At 37.3% G+C, this 15,221-nt stretch overlaps 1 protein-coding gene across 2 annotated transcripts in view; it reads right to left on the reverse strand.

The window, feature by feature from the left end:
• Positions 1 to 286: 286 nt before the first annotated feature.
• The window catches only part of CRISPLD1 (cysteine rich secretory protein LCCL domain containing 1), a 38,043-nt gene continuing 23,108 nt past the window's right edge, over positions 287 to 15,221 (reverse strand). The window contains exons 7-15 of one of the 2 annotated variants that reach the window (XM_006086341.3): positions 14,089 to 14,229; positions 13,642 to 13,702; positions 13,461 to 13,527; positions 13,128 to 13,258; positions 11,110 to 11,153; positions 10,943 to 11,015; positions 9,193 to 9,268; positions 4,718 to 4,848; positions 287 to 1,422 (exon numbers count right to left, since the gene is read on the reverse strand). In XM_006086341.3, coding sequence (XP_006086403.1) covers positions 1,371 to 1,422; positions 4,718 to 4,848; positions 9,193 to 9,268; positions 10,943 to 11,015; positions 11,110 to 11,153; positions 13,128 to 13,258; positions 13,461 to 13,527; positions 13,642 to 13,702; positions 14,089 to 14,229 — 776 coding nt within the window. In that variant the 3' untranslated portion in view covers positions 287 to 1,370. The remainder of the gene's footprint in view (positions 1,423 to 4,717; positions 4,849 to 9,192; positions 9,269 to 10,942; positions 11,016 to 11,109; positions 11,154 to 13,127; positions 13,259 to 13,460; positions 13,528 to 13,641; positions 13,703 to 14,088; positions 14,230 to 15,221) is intronic. The other variant, XM_023751903.1, reaches the window with a different exon arrangement.

Genomic DNA, 15,221 nt, shown 5'->3' on the forward strand with positions numbered 1-15,221 from the left:
CTAATGTCTTGTCCATTCCTTTACAATCACTTTCTATCTTACAGATTATTTTCTTCTAGTTTAGAAATTCATTTCTCTCATTGTATTCAAATTTTCCCTTAATAGAATATTTCTAAACTTATGATCATCTCTCCTTTCACATACAAATACCTACTCAGGTTGACTTTGCAGACTTTTGGTATTAAGGATGTTATTTATATTAATGTCAATAACCCAAATTTAAAAGATAACAATTTTGAAAATTAAAAATGATTTCTAAATCAAAATAAGGATGCCAAAGAGACTGAAAACAATAGTTTGAAACATGATTATTTTAATATGTATACAGGGAAAGAATAAATTCACCAGCAGAAAAAAAATACCAAAATTAACATTTTACAGATTTTTAGTCTCAAAGCACAATACATTTTTCATAGAAACAAATATATCACCATTATAGGCACCATAGTATGGCAACATTTATACACACAGCCATGTACCATTAGGAAAATCAGTGGCAATGGTGATACAATACATTAGTTCATCTTTGTTCAACGTTTTGCTATGATACTTCCTGGCCCGCAGGAGTATTTGCCAGGATACAAAAGAAAATATGACGTCAGTGAGAACAACACACAAAAAGCTCTGGCTACCCATGCTTACCCCTTTGTTAACTGTGTGACCACAAGGAATGTTTTCCACCATCGCTCTGACTTCATTGCATTTACTACAAAAGCCATTCCCAGGGAATCAAACAGTCCAACAGATTTATGTGGATATTAAGGAATTTTTTTAATACAAACAAGAAGTACAGCACCAGGACTTAATATCCTATATGCCTAAACTTAACAGAAGAAAAAAACTATACAGATACTAAGTGGAAATATTTTGAGATTATTTGGAGTAGGTAATGTCTTAGTATTAAACTGGGGAGAAATGTAATAACACCGTTTCTTTCATTTTAGAGTTATTATTTTTGTCACTATTGTTTTTAAATGTACCAGATGATTGTCTGAGGGCCATTCACATTCAATGCTTAGATTCATGTTATTAGTGGCATATACAAAGCACCATATAATATAACATATAAAATGTAGAACAACCATGACTATGTAATTAACTGTAGAAATAACTGCTAAGAAAATATAGCAATATTTAACACAGGATTTCTAAAACCATTACATATCCATTACTTTTTCCAAAGCTAATAATGTCCCATGTTTTATTTTACAGACTTTGTGTATCAAGATTTATATGCATTTGGCATTTTTTTGGGGGGGGGGGCAGCTGAAAATAGTTGCGACCTTCTGTACAGTAATGTTACAGTTTTATACACTTCAGAAATATGGCATTTGGGATAGTCTTCACGCTCCTCTTCCAGGTGTTCCATCTCACACAACAGCAAATACTCTAAATGCCTTTCCTCCTGGAGGATTCTGTAAACTGCAAAAATATAAACAGTACATTGATGTCATCTCTACATATAATCCCTCAAATAAATCATGCTTTCTTATGACAGTCAAGTAAGCCGCCCTGTGAGGCCAGATGGTCACCTGTCTTAGGCTGCTGTAATTTATAGTTATTGGAAAGCTAGAATGAGGATGACATAATTCTTTTTATTTTAATTTTTAAAATATATTTTTTTATTTTTAGAAAGGAAGGGAGAGAGAGAGAAAGAGGGAGAGAGAGAGAGAGAAACATCATTCAGCTGCCTCCTGCAAGCCCTCTACTGGGGATGGAGCCCGCAACCCAGATGAGTGCCCTGATTGGGAATCCTACTGGCAACCTTTTGGTGCCCATGGTAATGCCCAACCAACTGAGCTATGTGGGCAAGGCAGGAAGTGAGACATTTTACAGTCTTCTGCTGAGGACTCTTATTCCATAAGTTGCGCGCGCGCGTGTGTGTGTGTGTGTGTGTGTGTGTGTGTGTGTTGGCACCTACGTGACCAATAAAACCTTGAGAATGATAACACAATTCTTTAAATCTTGGTTATATGCTGAGCTGCAAGTTCACTAAAGAAACTTAAGATGCATAATAGTCATAATAGTATTTTATATCGACCTTCACCGAATCCAGATCATGTTTTCATAGATTACCACCTCTGTTTCCAACAGAGCAGCTCGCAGCTGCAGTGCGGTTTCCCTGGGGGAATACTGAGATGCTGCTATTCAATGCTGAGACCCAGCTTCACTGCTGACTGCCAAGGTCAGATATGAACGGCAAGTGAAAAAGATGGTGCTATTTAAGCAATACTCTGCAGCCCTAGCATTAGCATTTCCGAAGTCTGACAATATTTAAATTTTATGGCTATCATATTCATTAAGCTTTTTTAACATCTACAGTTTCAAGAAAACTCTTAGTGAGAAAATTTAATGGTCAAATCTGGAATGTTCTAAGAATTTTTTCATTAAAATGAAAACACACACACACACCACTCAATCTCATTTTGGAGATATTTTAAGACAAGTGAAAAGCAATACAGAATCATGCATTTTACTCTTTCTTAAATTACTTATATTTTATTTGCCAATATCAATCAAGGGATGTTTTGTTTAAATGCCTAAAGTTTAAAACATATTAATAATGCCATTACTCATTATTTATTCTAATCAAATGTATGCTTTTGAAGTCTGATTGTGTACAGGATTTTTTTAAATGACAATATTTACACAACTTTTTTAAGCATATAATTTTCCTTTCTTAATGATAAAAAGGACTTTGGACACCAACACAATAAATGCTAAGAGGGAGACAAAGTAAAATTCCTTGTATATGTTTATTCATGTATAAGAAAGGGGAAATTTTAGAGTATATATAAAAAAAAAGGTGTGCACACACCACAAACATAGGAGACAGGTTTTTTACACAAACTGATGGCCACTTGAAAGCCATTTTATTCAGAGGACACAGATTGATTAAGTTCTAGAAGTGAATGTGTTTTCTTTGTACACAGTGATAATACTGGGAAAATGCAGATTTCTGAGCTTACAGATCTAGCATAAACCTGAGCTCTGAGACTGGCCAATTACATGGCATTGGACATACCACGTATCCTCTCTGAGCCTCAGTTAATACTCTGTCAACATTAGTGTTGACAGAATCATCTTTATAGTGCTGTTGGTGGAACTGCGTTAATGTACTTGAAGTGCCCAGCAGCATCTGGGGAATCCATAGCAGATTCTCAGAAATAAGTATTCTCAGTCTTACTGTTTAAAAATAAAGTTAAGAAATATGACAGGTGCCCTGGCTGGGTAGCTCAGTTGGTTGGAGGGTTGCCCCATACACTGGGTTCAATTCCCGGTCAGGGCACATACCTAAGTAGTGGGTTGGATCCTTAGTCAGGGCATGTTGGGAGGCAACTGATCCATGTTTCTCTTGCACACCAATGTTTCTCTCTTTCTCTCCCTCCCTTCCTCTCTTCCTTAAAAATAAAAAAAAAATTAATAAAAACATATCCTGGGGCGAGGATTAAAAAAAAAAGAAATATGACAGGTATAATGAAACCACATAGCTCAGCTCAGCTTATGAAACTGCGTATCAGACTCTTATAACTCAAGAATTGACTATACAGCGTATCTGCTTAAGGAGACCATAAGCCAGGCTGTAGAGAAGTCACCTTGACATTGTCTCACCTGAAAACAGATGCTAAATACAAATCAGCCTTTTCATGGAGACGACACCCCGATGGTTCTGTGGAAGGCAATCCTGGGCCTGCAGGGCATACCCTTCGGTATCCTTTAAAGCAGTGGTTCTCAACCTTCCTAAGGCCACGACCCTTTAATACAGTTCCACATGTTGTGGTGACCCCCAACCATAAAATTATTTTCATTGTTACTTCATAACTGTAATTTTGCTACTGTTATGCATCATAATGTAAATATCTGGTATGCAGGATGTATTTTCATTGTTGCAAATTGAACACAATTAAAGCATAGTGATTAATCACAAAAACAATATGTAATTATATATGTGTTTTCCGATGGTCTTAGGCGACCCCTGTGAAAGGGTCATTCGACCCCCAAAGGGGTCACGACCCACAGGTTGAGAACCCCTGCTTTAAAGGAACCTTACTATAATGCAGACCTTCTCTACGTATGTAAAGCTAGGGGGTATTCTCTATCTATACAAAATATATGGGATTTAATACTTCCACAAGTACCAGTGATTTGAAAAATCACTATAGGTTCTTTCAACTTTTATTAATACTTGATAAAGTAAGCCCCATGCATTTTCTCAAACCACCAAAATATATGATACTAATGAGCCAGATACGCTGAGATGACCTGGAAGAGTTCACTTATGTCATAGGAGGCACCCAACATCCGATCAAAAAGAAAATTTGGCTCTGGGGAAAACCAGACTCATTGTTTTTTGTCAAATATTTCGTCAGATAACTGGATTAGAGAAATATTCAGTGCCTTGCTCATCTAGGAGGAATTACATATAAAAACCTAATCTAGAAAATCCAAAAGAGGATGAAAGCTATTTCCTCTTTAGAAGATCAGTTAACAAAAGAGTGGTTCTGACTTGTAATCCGATTTTGATTTTGATTTTTGAAAGCCTGCAGGAGACAGGCACCTCTGGTACTATGGCCTCTCCCATCCCTGGTAAACCTACTACTGCCATCAGCAAAGGAAACGCCGCTCGGCCACTAACCTCAAACCCACACAGAAATGAGCTGCTGTGTAAAGCAAGCACAAAAGGATAGAGAGATTACATATGTGATTGTAAGTGTACCTTTCTGAGAAGATTCCATTCTGAAAAGAAGCAGTGTAAGCCTTTCTTCGGTCCACGGGCATAACGTCCACATAACCACCGTGATTGCGAACCACCCCGGCATGGACCGCTGCTCTGCAGATGCTGGACAGCTGAGGGGACAAGGAAGGACCTGCCGTTAGCAAACCCCTGCGGAACTCGTCCGCTTGCTCTTCCGCTGGACTGAGTCGCTGACCTCTGTCTCTCCGTGGATCCTCGGGAGCAGCAGCGGGATGATGATGTTTTGTGCAGAGGAATGTTTCAAAAGTCAGAGTTAAAGCCACTTCTGAGCCAGTCTGAGGGCAGAGCTCAAGGGTGGCTGCAGTGGTGAGATGCCCTCCCTATCTAAATCTAGGGAAGGCATGCTGTCCAAACAACAGGCTTTCTCTGTTGTTGAAGCAATAAAATGCAAATCGGTTCCTTTGATCTCTTCTGCACCTATTGATCATTCTCAAATCTCCGCCTTTGCTAGTCCCTACTGGAGTCACTCTGACCTAATGTTCACAGATTGGATTATCAGAACCTCATTTATCTTCAGTTTGATTTATAAACAACTCAACATGCCTCTGTATATCTCTACGGTCCCTTTTCCAAAATACAGGTATATATTAAATGGGGAGTTTTTCCCTACTAACTAATATAATATCTTCAGAGAAAATTTGCCCCAAACAGTAACCACCCCCCCCAAAAAAAATATGAAGAACAACCACAGCTTCCACCTAGATGTGCAATGTCTATGGCCACCCCCGTGTGAATATCTGACTGGAGGGACCAGGACCGCCCGCTCTGTGATCATTGCATTGTGTCAGTTACATAATCTGAATTGCATGGGATTTCTATGGAGGAGAAAATTGTTGTTTCAGGTCCAGCACTTTCAAATTTTTTAAATGACTGACTCTCTAAATTTTAACATTTGCTTTAATGCAAATGTTCTGCCGAAATTTGTCAAGATAGCTGCGTACAGCCGGAGGCAATCCCACACAAAGAAACACCAACTGGTCCAGCAGGAAGTGATCCACCTCCTTTCCCCACGGGCCTGTTCTGGTCCCACTGGTGTGCTCTTCTCTCATCGCCACGCACATGTGAGGGGCTTACCTTGCTTTGTGAAGTGCATCTTACGTGACCTTGCTTTATTACTGTGCTCTGAACCTTGCGGCATCCGTCAGTATTTATTAGATCAGAGAGCCAGAATGCCAAGCTGGTTAATCCTCTTCATGTTTTAATCAACCACAAAAGGCTATATATCTAAACCCCACATCCTTACTCTCAGGAGGCATTTTATCCATCAGTTAAAGTCCCTAGCTGAATTAATATTTGTATCCAGTATGGTTCATAACAGATGGAATTAAGAAGAATTCCTTACACATTTCAGTATTTATCTTGCTCCGTCAAAAGAGGCATTATCAGCATTTTTTCCCCAAGGCAATGAAAGTGCTTAGATAGCACTCGCTAAATCCAAGCATGTAATATGTTTTGAAACTATTGCTTTGCCCATAACTATGCAGTCAGCAGGCATTCCGATTTGAGTTCAGAGATCAGAAGAGATTTTCTGTTCATGTCCACACTTTAAAAGCATTAATACATCATGGGGAAAAAAATTTATCTGTGAAAACAGTGGAACATTTTTAATGAATGCAAGAAGTAACTTCATCTGTCACAAATGAGAAATAAAAGCTGACATCAATAAAACATAAGTTGTAACTCCACAGAGGAAAAGAGAGGAAGGTGGGGAAGGGGAGAGGGAGAGAGAAAGAGGGAGGTGGGTAGATTGGCTCTCATCTCTCCATATCTTGCATTTACAGATGTAATATATTTTGTAGTGGTGGGAAGATTGGCAGGTGATGGTTGAATCTCTTTCTCTGCACTTACCAGTAATAGTAATCTTTATATTGCCAACTTATGCTTAAAAGGATCTACATAATAATACATAATTATCTGTCCATTTCACTGAAGAAGAAAGATAAAATGATCTCAGGATATAAGTCCTAACAAATCCTTCACTCTAGCAAAGAGATTTCTTATTGCTATAGGACTGTGGAGGATATTTTGAAAGATTTTCAACTAAAATGAAAAGTTTTGGTGCTTAAAGGGACAATCTGAAAAGAATGATTTCTTTGAAACTCTCTGATGAGTCTAGATATTCTAGATATGCTCATTCATATATACAAATTCATTTATTTTTTTCAACAAATATTTATGTGCAAGTTATTTGCTTAGTTTCTGATTTTACTCTGTCCTCTAAGTCAAGTCAGGGAGCCAGCCTGTCTTGATCACAACTGGGCACCCATCAAATCGTTGATGATAAAGTGATGCATGAAATGCCCAGCTGCTGCCCTCGAGGGACTTAAAAACTAATAGAAGAGGTGTGGAAACAATCATAATACCTCACAGAATCAGCTAAGTGCTAATAGGAGAAAACAAAGCAATAGGGTTGAAAGAAGGGCAACATTATCCTTGGATTAGGAGAGAAAGTAGCCATAATTTAGGATGTGAAGAGTGACCATGATTTTGACAGAAAGTTAGAAAAAGGATGTTTTTGGTTTTTTTTAAACAGAAACAAGAAGATATAAACAAACATGAGCACCAGCAAGTTAAATATCAACAGGACATTCAAGCTGCAGATAGCACACTGCAGAGCTGGAGCTTGGGGGGAAACTGAGATGTGGAGAATAATTTCAAGGTAAAGCTGACCTGAAAGAAACGCCTGCATTTAAAGGAACCCACCCAGAGAAATAAGGTAGTAACATACATATTGCAGACCTCTCTTCACAGTCGCATTTCCATAGAATTCAATTGGACATGTGCATCAAGATTATTGTTTCCTAAGGGTGATTTTGTAACTCTCTGTTTTAGAAATCCGTAATGGTCTCTAAATGTCTGCCACACAAAATCCAAACTCATCAGCATGCATTCAGACTGTCCATTTATATGTTTCAAGAGCTGGATCCCTCTACGTCACACTAAATTGGTTGTAGCCTTTTCAGCTTCCATTCTCACCAGTGCAAAGCAAACCTATGTGCTCTGCTCCCTTGCAGCTTATGTGGTCTCCCTGCATGTCTCCATGGGCGCCATTCACCCCACCTAGAGTTCCTTAATCCCCTTTCCCAACCCACGCTTGAAACCTGGCTCAAGAGGCGCTCATCCGTATCAAAGCCATCACAGTTCAAATGCCTTGTCTGATCCCAGGAATGCCATCCATTACAGCACCCCTCAACTGGTTTCCTTGTGTATGAATTCTAGCATATTATCTGTTTGTCGTTCTATGCTACTTTGTAGATCCCCCTTTGGCAGTGAAGATATTGTTCATACATTGGACAAATTCTTAATTATTGTTTATACTTCAAATGCTGAAGAACCAAAAGGAAGATTAAAGAAAAGCAAAATGCATTTTCCTTCCAAGAATGCCTCCAGACAATTTCATTAAGTTTGTAATGTAAGATATATGGGTAGGATATAAAGAAAAGTTTAATCAAAATAAATTATTGTGCACCCCTATTTACATATGGATATTCATTTCTCAGTATTACTGATCATTAACTCTTCTGAGAATATGTATGTCAGTGCAGAATCTGTTTCCTTATTCTGTATAGTAACCCTCCCGCCCCTTATCCATGGAGGCCACATTTCCAAGACCCCTGGTGGATACCAGAAACCACAGATAATACTGAACCCTATATATGCCATGTATTTCTCATATATACATAGTAGGATAAAGTTTAATCTATAAATTAGGCACAGTAAGAAAGTAACATCAATAATAAAATATTACAATTATAAATATGGACTGTAATACGTTATGCAAATGAGGTTGTGGTGTCTCTCTCTCTCTCCTTTCCCGTCACCCCCATAGAATATCTTACTGTACTGTGGTCATCTTTCACTTAAAGGAGCACTTTAGGTTTTCTCTCTGGCATCACTACTCTTGCACTTGGGGTAGTTATGAAGTAAAGTAAGGGTGAGTGGAATGCAAGCCCTGCGATACCATGAAAGTTGACGTGATAACAGATCCGGCTACTACGTAACTAACAGGAGGGGAGCATCTACATTATGGAGACGCCAGGACATCACAAGACTTCATCAAGCTACCCAGGACAGCATGCAATTTAAAACAAACGAATTGTTCATTTCTGAAAAATTTTTATTTCTTGTTTTCTGACCATGGTTGGCTGCAGGTAACTGAGACCACGGAGTGTGAAACCTTGGACAAGGGGGGTGGCTGCAGTGTATGCACGCACCCAGAATGAGGACAGATGTAAGAATATACTGAAGCAGTTCATATAGCCTTTAGTGGCATTGCATTTAACAAACACTTCTATAAAGTAGTTAATAAATTAAAACGTGTACATATACACATTTAAATGTGTGTGTATGGAACCTATACATACATTCACATACAATACACCCAACACATACACAAACTCACGAATGCTGAGAACTGTCTAAAGTAGGATACTTACATCAGAATAAACCCGAGTTCCAATCACACGAGCATAATGTGGATTTGCCTGCATACAGTTACGAGGGCAGTATACTCTGAAAAATAAATATTTATTTATGCATAGTAAGTAGCTGGTTACTACAATCTTTGTTATTACTAAGAAGACAGACATGCTTACACAAAAGTAAACTCAGCATTCTAAACCCTACTTTTTTTTTTCTTCCGAAATAGGTCAAATGTAAAAACGCCTTTGCTTCTGTTCACACTAGCCACTTCCAGCCTTTGGCACAAATGTGTTTCTTTTCTTAAAAAAAAAAAAAATTACCAGGAAGGTTTCTAATGTAGGGCTTCAAAGCAAAAAGAAATACCAGGAAGTAACTCTAAGAATCTGGGTGTTTGGTACCCAATGTGACTGTAGAATTTACTAAACAGATAACTTGGAAAATCTGAATCATTGTTTGACTCGTAGATCTCATAGTTTCTTTTCTCTGTGTTCACATCCTAGGTGTCTCATCCAATTTCATGGTTTTAATTATCATCTATAAACCGTTGATTTCCAAATATTCATCTAGAGTTGAGGCCATCATAAATAATTATTTGTTTCTTCATGCTTGTCTTGAGTTAATATCCTTTCATTTATCTGCTCTCAGAATTCTCTCTCAGAATAGATTTATGCCTCAACTTATTTAAGTGATATAAAATTATAAACAAATGCACCACAATATGGTTCTTTAAAAGTCAAAAAATACTATATAAATAATACCATTATGAACTAATTTATGCAAATATTAGGCATTTTATGAGAAACAAGAAGAAAGCCTTTGTTTCACTGGTCTATAAAAGAAAATGGGATGGGGGACTTCACAGACTAATTAAGGTCAAAATTATGCATAAATCATCATTTCCACTGATTTGTTATACTGGTGACAGTGAAAGTTAAATTTTACAAAAATTATATCATTTCCCTTTTGGGGAGGTAGGTATTTCCCTTCTTGAAACAAGTGAAAAAAATAAAAAACTTTTTATTAATATTTTACTTGAATGATCTTTTCCTTTCAGAACAATATTGCTATAGATTGTTCCGTGGGTATAAAATTACCATTTACTGAGCATCTCCTCCAGGGAGGATTCATGCTGAAAGGCTCCACTGTGGTCCTTACTATTCAATCCTCATAAACCTGTCACAAGCCTGAGAGAGGGCCTGCCATAATACTGACATATAAAATTTTTCCTTCTCTCACCATATCATAAGGTTAAAATTTCCCAGATTTACTTAGCAATCTGTTTCTTCTTTCTATAAAGTACAATGTATAAGTACAGGGGTTTGAGATAGTTGAAAAAGAAATTCTACAACATTTTCTAAGATTATAAAACACACCATGATCTTCATTAAATCTGTGAGCCTCATGAGACCAAAATAAGTGAAGTGCTAGTAAGAGGAGATGATACTTTTATAATAAACATATTTGATCCGTGTTTATAGCAGCCCGAGCAGCCTGAGCCAGATGTCTGGTACACAGGTGAACACTCCGATTGCAGGCACAAGCCCGCTGCCCGAATAGCGGAAGCTACTCCAGCACTTGGGGGAAGAACACTAGGAATGCGTGGCCTTTGTGACAGCCCATTGCTGCCTGCTGCCTAGCAGTTTGAGATCACACACCTTTGAGTCCTAGAGACACAAGAATGTCAGGCAAAAACAGTTATCACAGGATAGACGCACCTTACATGTTCACTGGTAAGGAAGAATGCGAACATTTAGAAAACGTTACCTTGGGCAGTGGGAAGCCGGTTTATGAAACGGACAGAGCTGTTCCACCGTGGTCTCACAGGTGACAGCCTGAACTGCAGAAATCAAACACAAAGAAGGAGCAAATTCCTTGGAAATAGTAGCACACAACACAGTCATAAGAAAGTGAAATAGAAAAAAAGTGCTAACCTGTTACTTTAGAGACTGTGAAGGAATTAGCAGACTGGTATTTGCTGAAGATGAAAACAAAAAATGTCAATCATCCTGTATAATAAAATCCTAATATGCTAAGTGTCTGGTTGACTGGTCAGCTGTTCAACCAATCAAAGTGTAATATGCTAATGATATGCTAAGGACAATCAACTGCTTGCTATGATGTGCACTGACCACCAGACGCTCCGACCAGTAGGTTAGCTCGCTGTTGGGGTCTGGCCGATCGAGACTGAGCAAGATGGGCTGAACATGCCCTGGAGCCCTCCTGCGGTCCCTCCCTAGCTGGCCAACCTCCCGCGTCCCTCCCTGGCCTCAATCATGCACCGGTGTGTCCCTCAGCCTGGCCTGTGCCCTCTCACAATCTGGGACTCGTTGGGGGATGTCAGAGAGCCAGTTTCGGCCCGATCCCGCAGGCCAGGCCAATGGACCCCACTGCTGCACAAATTCATGCACCGGGCCTCTAGTTTTCTTATAAGTATCATCATCCACACAACTTCTGTATGTTTTAGGTCTATGAATACTTTGTTTTTTTCTTAAACACTCTTATTTAAATATCTAAATAAGTAGTAATATAAGAATACATCATCTACTTTATGCTAAATCTATATTACCTTCAAGTATCAATCAAATCAATGGCATTCTTAATATTAGTGAATGATCTCTTCATTATCAATCTCAAAACTATTTAATCTTTCACAACAGTAAATACAAGGTAGTGTTATAAAAATACTAAATAATAAATACCTTACCGGAGTGTGCATTATTTAATCCCCCTAGTATGCAGTAAAATGCCTACTGTAAATGAATGAATTCCTCTTCATCATACGCATTATAATAAAATAGGAAAACAAAAATAGGTATACCATTGTATACCAACAATTTCGTAGGTTTATCTATATCCAGATTTTCAGAAAAGCATCTACTGCAAAAGGGAAGGCTTTAGTATGAAACACCTTTCAATTTCAAGAGAGTTTCCACAATAAACATAATCAAATAGGAGTTAAGAGGAAACAAATAAATAGATAAATGTTTTTAAATCAAATATCCAGTATTTGCCTTACTAAAAATAATGACTAATATTTATTATTTATTCAAGGAAGTTATTAAATATTTGCAGAATGAATCAGTTAATAAATGTTTCTATACTTGAACGTAATGGGGGTAATGGATGACAACCACACATCAAGCTTTTGGTCAAAACTGTCTACAAAGAATCTCATTCCATGAATTTGCAAAGGTTTTAAATAAAATCCTATCATTATGAATTTCAACTTCACTGTGGATTTTGTGCAATTGTATATGTACAAAAGGAAACTGACACATTTCCTAAGAAAAGGCCTTTCATCTGAGGTTCAATAATGTTTCTTTTTTCACACAGAAGCAAGAGACACTACAAAAATATTTCCCAAACCCCTATTTTTCTACTCTTTAGAGAGTATATATGAAAATTTCCAGGGTTTTGGAATAACATAGTTCATGTTCTTAACAGGAGAAACATTTTAAAAGACAATCACTGCTTTTATATTAGATTAAATTATATTTAAATGAACAAAAGAAAGGTGATATGTACTTAGTGACTTTTCAAAAATGCTCTTTGTTATCTACTAATCTCAGTTTATTAACAAAACTACTGTTGTAAAAAATAAACTATTCTCCCTTAAACAGGGCAGGGGAATATGCAAATCTATAAGTCTTCTCTGCAATATTTCCTGTCATAGCTGAAAAGTTTATTGGCTCACAATGAAAACCACTATAAATTTGTGCGTTCTTGATGAAACTCTAAAAAATTTGGAGTTTCAGGATGTTCTTTGGAAGCAAAGAGTTCAACTTTCATTTCAATACTTCTTTTTCTTTTTGTCTATGGAAATGTTGTAGCCAAATGAACTTTGAAAATGACCAGTTTCTCTCTGTATAAATTCTCCTATGTTTTGCCCCAAAATAATTTATTGCCTCATTGTTACAATTTAAAATCAAACGAGCATTCAGGTACTTACCCGATTGTTTGAATACCATTTCTATTGGATTTGATGAAATAATGTTTTCTTCCTTGTCTAGTGATATCTACCCAACCGCCATCATTGTCTATTATACCATAATGAATTGCAGCTTTACAAATACTGGATTGCTTGGTGAAAAGGGGTGGAGAAAAAGATATTAAAATATTAGAGTTCTGGATAAAAGATAACTAGTTACTATTTACATAACTTTAAATTTGACAAGCATTTCTGAGCAAAATATCTATGCTTACATAAATTATTTTGCACATTAAAAATCAAATATTATATGAAAGGACTCTATCTCCAAATAATTGTATTTATAATAGTTACCATTTCATAATATACACTGCCAACAACTTTAGCTTTACTATCCACACAGCCAGCAGGGCATTCATATCTAAATGAAAGAAAATTGGGACAAAATTTAGTTTCTCTGAATGTCAGCAAAAAAATGAAAATATTTCTGACATTTTGGTCAGTTAATTTTGACAATAATAATAATAAATATTACCGATTGCAAGTTGTTCCTTTGCACTGATCTCTTAATCTTACTTCACAAGAAACAATTTGGGCTAAAAGAAAAAAAATAATGTAGAAAATGTAAAAGGTGCTATATAATTCTTCATAGTTAATATAATGGCAAGCTTTTACCATTCTAAAAATATTAAAGGTGATAAAATATAGATGGATATGCCACCTATATCCGTTTTTAAAAAATGTTTTTATTGATTTTAGAGAAGAAGTAAGAGGGGTAGAGAGATAGAAACATCCATGAGAGAGAAACATCAGTCAGCTGCCTCCCACACATCCCCTACAGGGGATCCAGCTAGCAACCCAGGTATGTGCCCTGACCTGGAATTGAACCGGTGACCTCTTGGATCACGGGTTACTGCTCAACCACTGAGCCACACAGGCCGGCTAAACCTTAAAATTTTCATAAATAATGCAGAAGTCTTACACATTTGCTGCGTGCTTACAACTTCATTTGTGTTACTATCATCCGCTCTTGCCCGAACGTGGGTGTCATGGACTTGTGACTGCTGCCGTTCAATTTCATTGGTTTCCTCTTCACGGGGAGTGTAGTACCTGTCTGATCCTTCTGTTAGAGAGAATAGAGTTAAGGAATATGAATCCCACGTAAATTTGTACAAATGATCAAATAATGATAAATCTTGACATACCTGTTTAACATTTAAAACTAGAAAAATCATTATTGTTTTTTAAAATTTACTATTGTTCAAAGTATTACAGACGTCCCCCTGTTTCCCCTTTGACACCCTCCACCACACTCCCACCCCCTCCCCAGGCTTTCACTGCACTATTGTCTGTGTCCATGGGTTATGCATATATGCATATAAGTGCTTTGGTTAAGCTCTTCCTGCTCCCCTGCCCCCTCCGAAATATATCAGATTGCTGCATGCTTCAATGTCTCTGGATCTATTTTGTTCATTAGATTCCACATACAAGTGAGGACATGTGATACTTGTCTTTCTCTGACTGGCTTATTGTACTTAGCATGGTACTCTCCAGATCCCTCCATGCTGTCTCAAAGGGGTCAGTCCTATTTTTAGCACAGGTTTTGACTTAAGGAGGTGCTCTTATGTACTAAGTTGGAGTGAATAAAACACACATCAGCTTTTGAGCCTTTGATTTATTGATGCTACCATTTGGCTCTTAAATGGAGTCTTTTCTAACCTTTGCTTGTATTGTGAGAAGCAGAGAATCAGTTCAATTCATGTGATCAGTGATTAGTTTTCATAAGACACTGTGAAGTCTACCCAGTGATCTAATAAAGTCAGGGCTTAGTGAATTTGAATTTGTTTTCCCAAAGGAAATGATCCTCTTAATATTTTCAGGAGGATCACATTTAACATTCTCCCATAAGGAATTCAGCCTAAAGAGGGATCGATGTGCCCTTGCTATTTATTACAACATCAGTTTTCCTGCAAAGGTTGTCCTCTTTCAGAAGGAAATTCAAAGTGCAGAAATTTAAACTTGACAATGGAGAATCATTTAGAACTTTTAATTTAATATCTTTTCCAGGTTGGATTATATGAAGGGATCAGAACCTAGAAAAAGGACATCAGGGTA

Source organism: Myotis lucifugus, unplaced genomic scaffold (genome assembly GCF_000147115.1).
Source record: "Myotis lucifugus unplaced genomic scaffold, Myoluc2.0 scaffold_27, whole genome shotgun sequence".
In the NCBI taxonomy this organism is placed as follows: domain Eukaryota; kingdom Metazoa; phylum Chordata; class Mammalia; order Chiroptera; family Vespertilionidae; genus Myotis; species Myotis lucifugus.